Source organism: Oryzias latipes, chromosome 15, assembly GCF_002234675.1.
Source record: "Oryzias latipes chromosome 15, ASM223467v1".
In the NCBI taxonomy this organism is placed as follows: Eukaryota; Metazoa; Chordata; class Actinopteri; order Beloniformes; family Adrianichthyidae; genus Oryzias; species Oryzias latipes.
In genome coordinates, this window is record NC_019873.2 from 20,240,485 (window position 1) to 20,255,643 (window position 15,159).

Sequence of the window (15,159 nt, forward strand, 5' to 3'; positions counted from 1 at the left end):
AGTATACTTTGTCTGTACTATCTATTCTACCTATATACAGTATTTGAAATGAAAAATGTTCCAACTTAGTCTGACGAAGTCAGTGTACTTCGTACAGTATGCATACATGCTCTATAGTATACTTGCTATACTTATATTGAAGTACACCTACTAAAATGAACATGCTAAGGGGATGTTGGATGAGACGATGTGTATGTCGCTAAATATGGACCACTGGAGGAGAACGAGACGTTTGACTGAATATTTACAGACAAGCATGATGACGTGAAGACCATAAAAGGTTTTAAAAGTTTGAGAAAGACTGTAACTGACCTTATTTGTTCACATATGCAAAAAGAAAGAATAACAAGAACATAAGAGAAAAAGCTCTTTTTAAAGCTGGCATACAATGGCAATGGGGAAAGATGCCTTTTTTTTTCATGCACTCGAATAGAACTGAATCCCATAGAGGACAATACCAGAGCCAGTTCGCGTAACACTCACTGTGAGAATCCCGGGAGAAAACAGAGAGCTGGAGAACAAGATGGGTTACAAGTAGGTCAGAATTTTGAGTGATGTTTTGGACTTGTGGCTGACTGTTTAGGATGCCTGTCATCTTCTTCATGAAGAGACCCTTTGTCAACAAAGAACAGAACACAAAACCAGCTGCCAAGTAGGAAGGAGGAAAGACACAGGAGGGGAAGACTATCCAGAGGGGTCCAGGGGTTTGTGGCTGGCATTTATCATTTGCTTGTTTCTTGTGCTTTAGGGAAAGAATTAATGAATAAACTTTAACTTATAATATGACCCAAATAGCCTCAGATCACTTAACTCTGATCAAGTCTGCTTCTCATCCCTTTTGCTGAGTCTTTCCCCAATATTTGTGTCTTGTTGGAATAAGTCCAAGTCAAGGTCCCTCTGTGCTTTCTAATTGGTTGCAGCCCATATAAAAATTTTAGCAGCACTGGAACTATCTGGAAAACCACAGCTGCTCTCTGTAACATCGACTGATTCGACACGTTTTTCTTTTCCTCTACGACTTCCTTCCTGCTGAGTGCTGCATGCTCACTTTGTTTTTCATAAGTCCAGCCCCTTTTTTTGGCAGCAGACGTGCTGCCAAAATGCAGCACACCATAAAAACTAGTTCATTTAAAAGCACAGCATTAACAAGAAAATATTAAAAGAAAACAATTTTGCCGCTTTTTGATAGCATTGAATGAGAATTTTTTTTCATTAAATTTCTTTTCCTACTTCCTCTAATCTATCATTCAGTTGCATCACATGATAAAACCTCTGTAATGGAAAATTCATGAGAAGGTTGAACCTCTTTCACACAGCACGCCTATCGTCTTTTGTGTTTGAAAGTTCAGTAAATACTGGCAAATAAAAGTGCCATTCATAAGGCCTTTGCCTTAAAGTCTTTCTACTTCCTGCTGAACTGACCACGAGGAAGAGGATGAAAGAGGATGAGGATGGTGCTCACACATCAGATCCTCTCACACACACCAAGACTCGTGGGAATTGCATCACATTTATGACCTCATCCGTTCAGTGCTCATAATGGATTTTCCATATAACCTTAATAAGTAATGTAGCAATTACCTGAGAGTTATGTGACCTTAAATTTACAAACTAAATAATCAGGATTATTTCAAATTTTTAATGCTGCAAAGTTTTGTTAGGGTTTCAATTCAAGGACATAGTTTAGTCACATTTCAGTTTAAATGTAGTGTTGATAATGCTCTAAGTTTAATTCATTCCCTCAGAGCTTTATCTACAGTTCAGTTGAATAACAATTGTGTAAGGTTGTTTACTATTTTCTGTGCTGTGAAATTTCAAGGTCAAATTGATCTATTTTAATTCATTACTCCTGTTTCTCTGTGTGAGTCTTTTTCCCCTTTCAGGTTTAAATTGAATTCTGCATTTTTTAATCAACTTTTGTTTATTTTTAGAACAGTTAGACATACAATTAAAAAAAAAATGTAAAACAAAAAAACTGTACTTAGATTTTTCAAAATAAACACCAGAGGGGCTTATAAAAATAACTTTATTTTAATGTTTAAAGCTTAAAACAGATGGTTTTTACTGCTTTTTTTGTTAGTACTGGAAGAAATTTGGGCAAATATTTTAAAGAAATTTAACGTTTTTTTTTGCTCAATTTAGTTTTATGAATTATGTTGATTAAAATAAGTAGATGTATCAAATAGAATTGTGAAGATGGTTTATTTATAGATAACCTTATTATCATAATCAGTAAAACTGAGTCAGAAAGAAATTGGGATAAATTTGAGTTAATGAGTCGACAATTTGTTACAAACTACTTTATTGTGCTTACAGGTCCAAAATATATATATTTATGTTTCTTCATATTGGTTACAAAATGCAGTTTTTACCTAAATGTTTGTTCTACATTTGCATGTACTGATTTATTTTAAATTACACTCTAAGACTTCTCTTTTCCTTTTAATTTGTTTTCCTTTTACATTGATACGTCGCCATCTAGCGGTCTGATAATGCCATTACACTACTTAACAATAAGTTTTTTTTAAAGTAGTGGTTATTTATTTTTCTTTACTGGATGAATTCTTTGACATTTTAGTCAAATTTCTAGTTTCATTCATTAGAAGAATAAAAAGCAAAAATAGCCCCTGAAGTTAATAGGGATCTGAACTCAATATCAGTTGGTCGCCCTGGCAAATAAAGCACTCAGCAAAGCGGTTAAATTCTTCTTGGTGACTTATTTTTCTTCCTCTTTTAAGCAGTGATCATTTGTGGATTTACAGCCTTTTCTTGGACAGTTAAGATGAGGGTACAAAATAGATGAAAGGATCACCTTTAAATGTCACACGACTGTAGCAGTGCCTGCCTGCACAGACACAAATAAACTAAGTGTCCTGGTAACCCAATGTGTTTCTGAGAAACATCGTGGTCAGCAACCTGCCAACACGTGCAGCCTCAGTGCCCACTGGCATCTGCCCAAGGAAAAAGTTTTTATTGTTCTGACACAGTCGCTGAATGGACTAGTGGACTTGAAACAAGTGGAATTTCTTTAAAATTGCCATGGAATCTGGGACAAAGTGAGGCAAAAAGAACAGATGTCGTTTAAGTCATTGAGTTTTGTGAGCGACCATAGCTTTCAGGTCATGAAACTTAATCTCTGCTCCATTAAAGAGGTCACTTGACTCGTCTAAACAAGACTTTTCTGTGCTTTTCTTTTGAAAGCCCCGTCATATGTTGTGAGTGATGAGGTTTAGCGTCTTGACAGGACTTTGGTTTTGGGCGACCCAAAAGGGCCTGTCCAAACTCAAATCTACCCGAAGCTCACCAATCCAAAAACTGAGCTGATTACACTTTATATGGATCACACAATAGCTATGAATACATGGAAAGAAACTTTTCTGCAACCATGTGCAGCTCAGCAGTAACACATTGTGATATTCTCTATTAAATCTCATTGTACTATGCACAATGACAATAAAGCAAATCTAATCTAATATTCAGGGACAAAGCCAAGGCATGTTTCCACATACAAGTGAGAAGTGAATGGCTTGTGTGGCAAAATTCCAGTTTTTTCTTTGATTTTGAGAACACAGTCTGGGCACTTTTTTTCTTCTAACGCAGGTCAAAGTGATTTGCAAGCGGACTAAACTCAAACACTTCCTGTTCACTTGTCAGTGTTTACTCGCTCCACATCCTCAATAACATCCTCGATAGATTACTAGAAGTTAAATCCTCTAAGATTTGCAAACAAATGAGCTCAGGGAGAAGCGGATATTTTGTCTCAGCTTGTTGAAAGTGGATTATATGTTCTTTCATCCTTCATCTCGCCTCTAATCCTGTTCCCATGTTTTCTCTCCTCCTTCTGCGCCTGTTCCTGGCACTAGGTATGAGGCAGAAAATGCCTTTTTCTTCAGTCTCAACTTGGCAGACTTCAACATCATCGACACTCTTGGGGTTGGGGGTTTTGGACGTGTCGAGCTGGTACGAAAGAACGTGTGCAAACTTTTCCTCCTATATTTTCTCGTATTGCATTAAAAAATTGTTGTTTTCTTCGAAGTGCAGGTTCAACTCAAGAGCGATGAGAACAAGACTTTTGCCATGAAGATCCTGAAGAAACGGCACATAGTTGACACCCGACAACAGGAGCACATTCGTTCAGAGAAACTGATCATGCAAGAAGCCCACTCTGATTTTATTGTTAGGTACACATCACCAACACTCTCTCTAACAGAAAAATGTCAGAAGTTTAGCGTTTTATCACAAAACAAGCACAAAGTCTTGCTAATGAAGTTTTAATCCATCCCATCCAATAAGTTCAATTCGAGTTTAATTGTAGCTTTTGAAGTGAAACTGCTTTAATAATTAATTTGCTCAGATGGGGAAAATGAAGACTTGCACGGATCTAGTCATCTACAAATCGATACATTAGAAGGTAGGAGAGCAGGCCGATTGTAGCTTCTTCCTCACAACTTTCTCCAAAAGCATTTTTTCCAAACACCCAAAAATGCACTTTTAAGCTTAATTTTCCTAATATATGTCCTCCATCATGCAAAAAAAGCCACAAAAACATATTAAGAACTATAAAAAACACACTTTTCATTGGAGTGGGTCTTTAAGCTTAACAGTAAAATGTATTTCTTGAAGAAGTCTGGGAACACCGCAGCTTTTCAATTTATGCTTGGTAGGCGTCTAATTCAACCCGTCTCAGCATGATGGGGGGCTGTCTGAACAAGTAAGACACCAGAAACCTCGTAAACAGAAAAAAAAATGCATAATTCTCAGCAGGCATCTAAGCTTAACCCACAGCAAATTCATAACAGTAGACTGAGGATCAGGTTGGTTCAAAACTTATACATAATTTGCTGGTACCTCTAATTTGCACGTGGTATTTCAAGGAAAATGTATTTTCTGTGTTGGCTTATACACTGCACACAAGCTTCTCAGACAAATCTTGCTGAAGAATATACCGCCAGAATCTTAGACTAAAACTTATGATATGCTTAAAGTGATGAATTCCAGCAGTTAGCTGGCCAAACCCAACTGGTCTGAATAAAACCAACTGAGCATTGTCTTGCTCTCCTCTGCTTGCCAGCAGATTTTTATAGTTTTTTTACGACTCTCGCTTGTAACAACCAATTTTTGTTGTGTCAGACTCTACAGAACCTTTAAAGACAGCAAGTACCTCTACATGTTGATGGAAGCCTGTTTAGGAGGAGAACTGTGGACCATCCTCAGAGACCGGTAAACTTTTTTTCCACCACATCCGCCTTAACTAAAACCATAGAATCAATGTAAACATCCAGTTTTTGGTCCTTTATCTCTGTCATCGTTTTGTCTTTAGGGGTTCTTTTGAAGACTCCACAACCAGGTTTTACACAGCTTGTGTGGTGGAGGCTTTTGCTTACTTGCATTCCAAAGGCATTATCTACAGAGACCTGAAACCAGAGAACCTTATATTGGACCACAGGGGTTATGCCAAGCTGGTAAGGGATCAGAATGTGATCACAGCTCAGATAAACAAGCTCCCTTGTTTACTTTGTTCCATTTTTAATAATGTTATCAAGACTAAATTCTAAATGCAGAGTCACAAGTCTTTTAAAATAAATACTCATATCTGGATTGGAAGGTGTTGCTTTATGTTCACTTTTATCTGTATAAAAGGTCACTCATGTCCTACACCTGACCAAAAAAATCTTATTTTCCTTCAGGTGGACTTTGGCTTTGCCAAGAAGATCGGTTTTGGGAAAAAAACATGGACTTTCTGTGGAACACCAGAGTATGTAGCACCAGAGATCATTCTAAACAAAGGTCATGACATCTCCGCCGACTACTGGTCTCTAGGAATCCTCATGTTTGAACTCTTAACTGGCAGGTACACCCAAGCCTGGGCATGTTTGTCAAAACATCCTTTCATACCGTTACCTTGATTTTATTACGTATCTGTTATGTTCCTTAAAGCTTCTCCGCTTCTGTTGTGCAGTCCCCCATTCTCCGGCCCTGATCCCATGAAAACGTACAACATCATCCTCAGAGGCATTGACATGATTGAGTTTCCAAAGAAAATTACCAAAAATGCTGGCAACCTAATCAAAAAGCTATGCAGGTGAGCTGGTCCCCCTCAGTTATTCATTAACAAAGTCTGTAAACTGAAGAACTGATTGTTCCTTCTTTGTTCACTTCTGTAGGGATAATCCTTGTGAAAGATTGGGAAATTTGAAAAATGGTGTCAAAGACATTCAGAAGCACAAGTAAGACAATGTTGTGAGTGAATCTTGTCACATTGTTTATCTGTGTCATGATAACCTCTATATGTTTTTGTTTTAGATGGTTTGAGGGCTTTAACTGGGAGGGCTTAAAGAAGGGAACACTGACACCACCTATTATCCCAAATGTAAGTGTTCAAGGTTTTTTGTGTTCTTGGTTCCTTATACTCAAAATCTGTTCCTTGAAAATGTTTATTTTTAACGTGATATAATTAATTCATGTACTTGCCAGGTCACATCACCAGTGGACACGAGTAACTTTGACAGCTTCCCAGAGGACAACGAAGACCCACCTCCTGATGATAACTCCGGCTGGGACGTTGACTTTTGATGTCCTCCTCTTTGTTTAAACCAAAACAAACTTTGCTTTTGTTGGCTTTTGATGGCTAGGGTGCCATCTCGAAAGGCGCGGTCAGCTGTAAGCAACATTGTTTTAGAAATGAAAGAAAATACGAGGAAAAGGACATACATGAATGGAAAACCCTCTGGGTCACCGATATGCCTTTATTTCACTGTGGCTCTGGATAAAGCATTTACAATGTGACTTCTGTAGCACTTCAGTGTTGTCTTACAGTTGGGTTTTAAGGTAAAGGTGAGGGAAGCACAGGGACACACACAAACACACACACCATTGAGTCTGACAATTGAGGTAGATTTTCCTATGAAACAGGGAAAGTTGTTAGTGAATGGTCAATAGTCTAAGTCAAGAGAAGATGAGAATGTGACGGTGTTTGTTAAAAATGAGAGAAGGAATAGTAAACTTTCTTACCTATAGGTTGGTATTTCTGCAATATTTGGAAGACCTTAAGAGGGGATGTGAATTTACTATAGTTGCTGCCTATTTTCCGGCATGCCAATACTTGCTGCGACTTATGATAGTTTCCAGAGATCTGCATACTGTAGTTTCCCAGTATCAAGTGCTCAAGACGATCCTGAATGTCAGATTTTCTCATGAACATACCTATATGGCTTACAGGATGTATGTTACATTGTATTTCTGTTTGAAAGTTACATCGTCACATGTGAACACAACCTAGATAAATTTAAGAGCTTAGTACACTTTCTTTTAGATGAATCTACCTTGAAAAGCACAAACACTGTGCATTCAGTGAACAGAATCATGACTTAAGTGCCCTGCTTAAAGTTTAATGAGGCACACACCGGCAGATGTGACATGTCAGCTCGTATCTCCATGAAGCAATGTGTTATTATGCACTTAAGACCATTAACTGAGAAAATTAGCAGTTATAGCGCATTTTAAGCTTTAGTATAAGTCATAATCTTCATTTTAATGCTCTTTTAATCACTCACGTAAAAAACTTTACCATCTACATTCTTCTTTGGTTTGTTTTAAAATCACTTAAACAGCTCTTAGAGTTACCTTCACCCAAATCAGACATCATCTGTCTGCTCCTGTACAGTTCTGACACAACTGTGAACATGGTTTGATGTCTTGGTACTGTTGACTAACTATGATAAGCGATGCTAAAATGGCGGTACTGGTTCTTGTTTTTGTATTGTGATTTGTTTTGTGCCTGATTTTCTTGTCAAGTATCGGACACCCTTTTCTATAATTCTACATATTTTTTTTCCAGGTAATTTTTTTTTCCAGAGATTTGCGTAAGTTTGTCAACTTAAGTGAAAAATTGTCTTAGATGACTTGACGCCATATTGCATTGTGCTTAGTGGTATTTTACAGGGGTCTGCCTGTGAGTTTGTTCTAAATTTAGAACATGTTGATTGAGCTTAGTTAAAATTGTATTAATGACGTCTTTTTGGGAGTTTTACGGTGTGTCCTGAAGACGGACTGCGGAAAAGGAGGAAGGGAAAAAAAATGTGAAGGCTCGACTTTGCACCATAACCTCTCAACCAACTCATCACCTCTTACAAAAAATGAGAACACACGATCAAAAGGATTCCAAGTGCCTTAAGTCAATGGCATATAAATTAAACATGACACAATCTTTGCAATGCTGCACGAATACATAAACACAACTAAACTCATGACTCCTTTTCATCCTTTGTTTTATCTAATAATTACACTAATCATTGTGATAAGAGTGAAATGAAGGCTGACAGAGATGTGTATTAAATACTGCTTAAACTGTTGATTTATCTCATGGGAACATTTATTTACACCAACATCCTCATAATCTGTCAAACCCGATGTAGCTGCAATGACATGCTTTTCTCTACTTCTGTGATCTTGAAAAACACCCACAAATGGCATGATATAAAACACCAGTGAGCACTAATCATAACTCCAACAGACCACCCATTACCTCTCAGCCATAAAATCCGAGACTGGCAGGAATGATTTGCAGATTTGAACGTTAGACTTCTCTTTACCACGTTTGACAATCTTCAATTGAAGAGACTCATAAGCCAAACGGCATCATCCTTAACATTCTCCGTTTTACTGTTTAGTTTCAATTAGGTAGAAGTTGTTTGATTTCAGTACGGTGAGCAAACTCCACGTTTAAACTATTTATTTGATGAAAAGTATAAATCTTAATTCTGTACATCCTGAGAATCTTTAGAACTTTGCTGTTAATGGCAGATTGTGCTTGTTACAAAGCCTTATGTCCTTTATGTCACTTTCCAGACCATTTGGTTTTGTTTTTTCCTGACTGCCTTCTGCAAAGTTACCTGATATTTGCCTTGTGTTTTGTTGTTTTTCTGCTGTAAATTCGTTTTGCAGGGTGCCACTTGTAAGATTTTTAAAATGATAAAGTAAAAAAACAATACTTTTGTGTCCTCTTCGTCTCTTTGATCCTTTAAAAAAAAAGCAAGAAAAGGTGTAAATTTGAACGTTTTTCTTGGTGGCCACGAGGGGGCGCTGCTGGCAAGCAGGGAAAAATCTCCCCAAAGCAAAGCTGCTTGAGAGATCAGTTGAGCATCCTGAGAGATCTAATGATCATTCGTAGAGTTGATGTCATCCACTTAGAGGTAAGTGGAGATGATTCGGTTTCTCATGCCCTCTGTGTTATTCGCACAACAAATCTGTTTGGGGGACAGGGAAATGGCTTCAGTCATAACAACAGGGCGACACTTCTGAGAGATCAAAGGGGATCAGGGTGCATCAAAGGAGTTCACCTTGCCAACACTGACATTTAGTAAAGTGGGGATAAAAGCCCTACTTCAAAAGATATGCAGCAATTCAAACGAGCAAAGTGATGGCGTGTTTGTCAGGTCACAGAGCATCTCGCTGTTTACGCGCACCCTGACTCCCACATGTCCAGCAGATGACGTCCAAGTGCCAAGATCTGATCAGAAGGTCAGCACTCCATCGCTTGCAAACCCATTGAAGTTACTAGTAATGAAATTACTTTCCAGTAGGGCCATGTAAAGTGGGGATTCAATAATTTTTTGACCCCGATTTCCTTCTTGTTGTGCGCAATTCTTGGAGATTTGGAGCCCCTGAGGGCCAAAAGCGAACCCAGATCAGAGTCTCTCCTTTAATCTCAAAAGTGCCAGCCAGCCCTCAAAAGGCTTCCCCGCGGAAGGCCATTAATTCGGTAAACTTTTCACACCCCTTAATGGTCTTTCGTATCCTTTGCGCCACCGGTGTAATCAAACGCTGTTGGGGGATAATTGTCACCTTTGCAAACAGCGGGATCAAATGAAGTAGTTAATCGACCCAAGTAACCTCAGTCACTCATCCTTAGCGAGAAGCTGGAGGAGGAGGATGGATGGATGTCAAATACACTGAAAGATGACAAACGAGGGCTGCTGCAAGACAGGAAGACCCCCCCCCCCTCACACACACACACACAAAAAAGGGGCTCTGTCCAAAAATCCTGCATAAATACAATGTTTCTAAATACTTTTTATGTTAAAAGCATTTAAGAACTTAACCAAATTTAAGAAAATGCGCAAAAAATAAGCCCTCATCTGTTTCACAAGTCAATAATGATATATGACTTAAATAAATAAAACTTTATAGACATGTAAACAGACTGAGCATGACTATTAACGTTTTTCTACATCGAGCTGGGCTTAAATAACAAGGCTTCATGTCAGTCATGGCTTTTCAGACAGACTTTGCGGGTCATTATCATTCCACAAACAATGTGAGACGCAGTTCTGCGCAGGGATGGCCATTTCCGTACAGTGGGGCTCTGTCAGAAATTCCACCCCTCCGCCTTTGTTGTGCACAGCGAGGGGCGGGAAGACAAACAGGTCCGCGTGTATAAAGAGATCATCCCAGGACTGTGAGTCAGGAGACTTCCAAGCATCATCCAAACACACCTTGGAAACTTTGGGGATTGAGGAATCCAAGCCGTTTGGACATTGTCTCATATTCCTTTAACGCATCTCAAACGGATTTCCTTAACTTTTTTCTTTTCTTTTTTTTTTTTGTTAAATTCTAACTGAGACTGGACTTAACAAGAGAATAATCATGCAGGTGTTGTTAGTCCACCGCTACTTGGCTGTGTGCGTCACGCTGTTTGGATACTTTGGAGACGTTTATCCAGGTGTTGTGCCGAAAAACTCCAACTTGATCAAACACCCGCCCGGCGCGTCAGCGGGCAAAGGCACCGACTCTGTCAGCCCAAGTCCGCGCACGTCACCCACCGGTGTCGCGGGGCAAAAGTTGCCCCCAGACACCCTGCAGGTAATAAACTCCCTGGTGCGTAAAAGTCAACTTTTTGCTTCATAACAGTTGGGTACATTTATTTGATTGCTTTATATGTGATTTACTTTGTTTCCTTCATCATGTTGTAGCAGTCAGCTGTTTGCACGGATGATGAAGACTGTGGAGGGGAGGAATTCTGCAACGATGCCCGTGGTGTCTGTCTGCCCTGCCGCAGGAGCCGGAAGCGCTGCGTAAGGGACTCCATGTGTTGTGCAGGGAATCGCTGTAGCAACGGTGTGTAAAGAAACTGCTCATGTGATTGAATTTTTATTTCAATGAAAAAAAAAAACTATTGTGTTTATTGATATTTGCTCTTTATAGGTTTTTGTCAACCACAAGACATTCATGACACAGAGTCATCCGTCACATCTGGCGGGCATAAACACAACAACACCCTGGAACATCAAGCCAAGAGGCCTCTTAATTCCAATGGCTACCAACCAATTAATGTCAAAGGTGAGATGATGGTAAATAAAACCAACAATATGTTTCAATAATATTTGTTTCATGTAATAAATAACCTTATCAATCTACAGGGCAAGAGGGTGACACATGCCTGAGATCGGCAGACTGCTCGGAGGGTCTGTGCTGTGCCAGACACTTCTGGTCTCGCATCTGTAAGCCTGTGCTGACAGAGGGCCAGGTGTGCACGCGCCACCGCAGGAAAGGCACCCACGGTTTGGAGCTGTTCCAGCGCTGTGACTGCGGCGAGGGCTTGGCCTGCAGACCGGAGAAAGCCGAGCGTGATCACGGTGTCAGCAGGACTGCAGCCCGGAACCTACACACCTGTCAGAGTCGCTGACACCACCGCACGCAGTCACAGCCAGAAGACAGAATCACACACCCACGCGCAGACACACATCAATAAATCAGTGACAGATGCTGACAAATACTCCTCAGAGAAGATGCTGACACACACATGCAGAGACACACAACACCTAAGACATTCTTTCCTGCCAGAGTTGCTGACACAAATGCATCACCAAGATGGAGAGACATGAATCCTAGAAAAGTGATACACCCAGAGGGATGCAACAGTGTGAGACGAACTCATCCAGTTTTCCATCAGCAGATATAGATTCAGAAGTTAGGAAGTAGCATTTCACAGGTATTTGTGGAGATGGATTCATGTTGTCAGTAATGGCAGAGTAGTTTTTGTTTCTCTTTTTATGGAACTTGAGGCCACAGCAATCACAGTAAATTACTGTAGTGTAAATATTATCCTGCAGGTGGCACTTATTTGCTCTACTGAATTATGTCAACACCAGTATTATAGAGACATGGTGATGCATGTTTTGTAAATAAACTGTATAGTATATAAATTGTTTTATAAGAGAAATAATGACAAATGTGAATATTTGTTTTATTAAATGCGTTGTGATAACCTTATGCTGTTCAATTGTTATTTTGTCAACACCTTAGAAAGAAAACGCAAAAATAGTTTCAATATTTTATTTTGTAGACACTGAAATTAGTCAAAATTGACAGAAAACACACTCAGACACACACCAGGATGAATTATGCTAAGAAAACTAATCTAGAACTCATTATTCTAACTTAAAATCTTCCCATCGTGCAGCTGAACTGCAGGACAGGACATGGTTGTACCAAATGATAACTGTAATAAAGAAAGTTATCCTGATGGGTGTTTGCTACCTGAACCTTTGGTGCTGCCTGGGGTTAATTATAGGTTTATGTGTAGCAGTTAGCCAGCTATCCATGGTAAACCCTCTAATTACTTCATCTTGCCTAATCTGCCCTGGGATTCGGGAAATAAGGTTAAAAGCAGCATATTTTTGTGTGCGACACAACCCACTAAAGGTACAAAAAGGGAGCTTCAGCCTCCATTGTACAGCAAGCTCTATTTCCTGACACGTTGATCAATGCAGGAGCTTTAAATATGTAGGCTATGAATCCACTCAAACACACCGTGGCCTCTGTAATTAGACCTTCAGATTAAAAGATGGTGAGGAAGTGACTGTACTTTTGCCCGATTCTCTAGTCAGATCAAAAAGAAGCACAATACTTTTGATATGTGGCTGAGCCAGATAACCTTCTAATCTGTTTACATCTGCAGACATTGATTTGAAGCTGGTCTGGGGGATGATAAGGTAAGGTTCACACTGACTGTCCAGAATATTAAAGAAATATAATCAATAACGTAAGACGGGTGTTTGTCCAAGATAACTTCTTCTGCTGAATGTGTATTTTGTGCTCCTTTATGGACTCAATAAAGTAATTAAAAAAAAACACCAGAAAAACAGTGAACTGTACTGCATGACAGGTCGATGCCTGGAACAGTACTTCCTGACAACTGAGTCTTTAGAATATGGGCCATAAAGCTAATGATCATAAACTGAGTTTTACAAATTATCCTTTATTTTTACTGTTTTTTTTAATTACAAAATAAACATTTCATCATTGTTTAAAGTATAAACATCAATTTAAGCAATTCACTTTATATCGTAGTTAAGGGTAATAGAAGCACCGTCAGCAGCACAATGAACCATGGAGATGCAGCCAAGTCATGTATGTGGTGGTCTTGGAATCTTTGTGTTTGTGAGTCTGTCATCATTACACCAGCCACAGACTGCACACAGGCCACAAGCATGTGCCCCAAATCAAGGTCGTGTTTGTCTATGTGTGTGTGGTTTACACACTACGGTATATTTTGTGGACTAAAGAGAAACGGCGACAACTGCGCCACCTTAATGATGCCACTGCATGCTCTTTTCTGGCATGTATTCGCACAGAAAAACCCATCTAGAAATCTGCACTCAGACTCCCACATTCCTGCGCAGGTTAATATTTGGTTTAAAGGGTCGGAAAGAACAAGCAGTCATGCTGTGGCATCCTCGCTATCAACATTTGCTTTGGTCATACCAGAGGAATGACTCAGCACCACAACTGACATGCTTTTTCATACACTTTGGTTACTGGCAACAGTTAACTACAGATACGATCCATCCAAGCATGAATGCCAAAACTCATGAAGACCCTGATAAACAAAAAAAATCTCACATTCCAGTTTAGCCGGATGACAACAAATACAAGTGGAGGAATAGAATCTCTTACAGCATGAAATGTAGTGTTACCTCACAATCTAAAAATGATCTCTTATCTTCTTGAGTACCTCCTCTACCAGTCGATGCTTCTCCGGTGCTGCTGCCAAACCCTGTTGACTGACATCCCAGAGTTAACAAATTCATGGGTGAACCATCAGAGATCAAAAGGGTAAAGAAATGAAGCAGAGTACACAGCAGCAATGCATGTTATTTTGTCAGATGAAAGAGGTGGCATAGTTTTCCAATGAGCATTTGACATCAAACCAGGCTGTTTTGTTAACTACATTTCACAGGGAGGTGTCACAGTCTTGTTCCTGGCATTGATCATTTCACACACACAAAAAAAAAAAAAAAAAAAAAGTCACTCTTTCATCCTTTCAGGATGACAATCTGCCTAATTGAGCAATAAGTAGAAATCTGTCTGTTCTTGGGAAGCAATGTTTCAACAAAGGGCAATTCATTCAGCACAATGTGTTGAGTGTGTCCATGCAGGTGGAGCACTTTGTTTCATATGATGTCAACAAAATGAAGCAAATGAGGCTTAAACAAGGTTGTAATTTTGAAAAGGTTCTGTGTTTTAAGTATTTCACAAGTCATTTTAAAAAATTTGAACATTATTCATCCCTTACCCCCCCCCCCCCCCCTACATTACATAAAGCTAAAACTGCTGGTCTTTTTCATTTAACTTCACTGCTTTTTTCTATTTGAATCTTTATTTTTTTATTGCGACCCCTCGTAACGTTACTTTTTTTAGAAATTCTACAATTTTACATCAATCTGATGCCCTTCCACTATTCTTGCTGACATTTTTCCACCCTTTGCTCAAACGAGTTGCGGTGAAAATGTTACAAGTGCTGTTTTTTTTTTTTTAATCAAAAATGTATTGTCGCGATATCAAGTTGTGAAATACGCATGTCGCAAAAGACGATGAAATTACTTCTATTTTAGACAAGGGTCTTTTGGAGTATAATTTAAGGTATGTTAATTCCTATTTAAATTAAAGTTTTGGTTTAATTAAGTTTGAAATTGTTTTGCTATATGTTCATGTATCAGAAGTTATATCGTCATTGTAATACTGATAATTAATATGGCAAATCACGAGTTTTCCACATATCGTCCAGCCCTATGTTGATATTTTTTTTCAGAAAATCTATCAATAGTAAAAAAGCTTGTGCTGCCATCCACTCTAAAACAACAACCAGCAAATACTATC

General features: G+C 39.0%; 2 protein-coding genes across 6 annotated transcripts in view; both read left to right on the forward strand.

The window, feature by feature from the left end:
- Positions 1–8,989, forward strand: part of prkg1 (protein kinase, cGMP-dependent, type I) — a 97,215-nt gene extending 88,226 nt beyond the window's left edge. Inside the window, 9 exon segments of one of the 2 annotated variants that reach the window (NM_001104714.1) lie at positions 3,864–3,960; positions 4,042–4,181; positions 5,131–5,220; positions 5,321–5,462; positions 5,688–5,851; positions 5,960–6,082; positions 6,165–6,227; positions 6,304–6,370; positions 6,475–6,785. In NM_001104714.1, coding sequence (NP_001098184.1) covers positions 3,864–3,960; positions 4,042–4,181; positions 5,131–5,220; positions 5,321–5,462; positions 5,688–5,851; positions 5,960–6,082; positions 6,165–6,227; positions 6,304–6,370; positions 6,475–6,573 — 985 coding nt within the window. In that variant the 3' untranslated portion in view covers positions 6,574–6,785. 2 annotated transcript variants of the gene reach the window in all.
- A 1,456-nt stretch (positions 8,990–10,445) lies between these two features.
- On the forward strand, positions 10,446–12,270 carry LOC101172518 (dickkopf-related protein 1). Of its 4 annotated transcripts, none has more exons than XM_011484407.3 (4): positions 10,446–10,875; positions 10,974–11,115; positions 11,203–11,337; positions 11,418–12,270. In XM_011484407.3, the coding sequence occupies exons 1-4, from the start codon at positions 10,645–10,647 to the stop codon at positions 11,681–11,683; spliced, it is 774 nt and encodes a 257-aa protein (XP_011482709.1). In that variant the 5' UTR covers positions 10,446–10,644; the 3' UTR covers positions 11,684–12,270. The 4 variants fall into 4 exon arrangements, with proteins under 4 accessions (XP_011482709.1, XP_020565171.1, XP_011482708.1 ...); XM_020709512.2 differs by having other exon boundaries at positions 10,446–10,860; XM_011484406.3 differs by having other exon boundaries at positions 10,448–10,875; positions 10,971–11,115.
- The last annotated feature ends 2,889 nt before the right edge of the window (positions 12,271–15,159 follow it).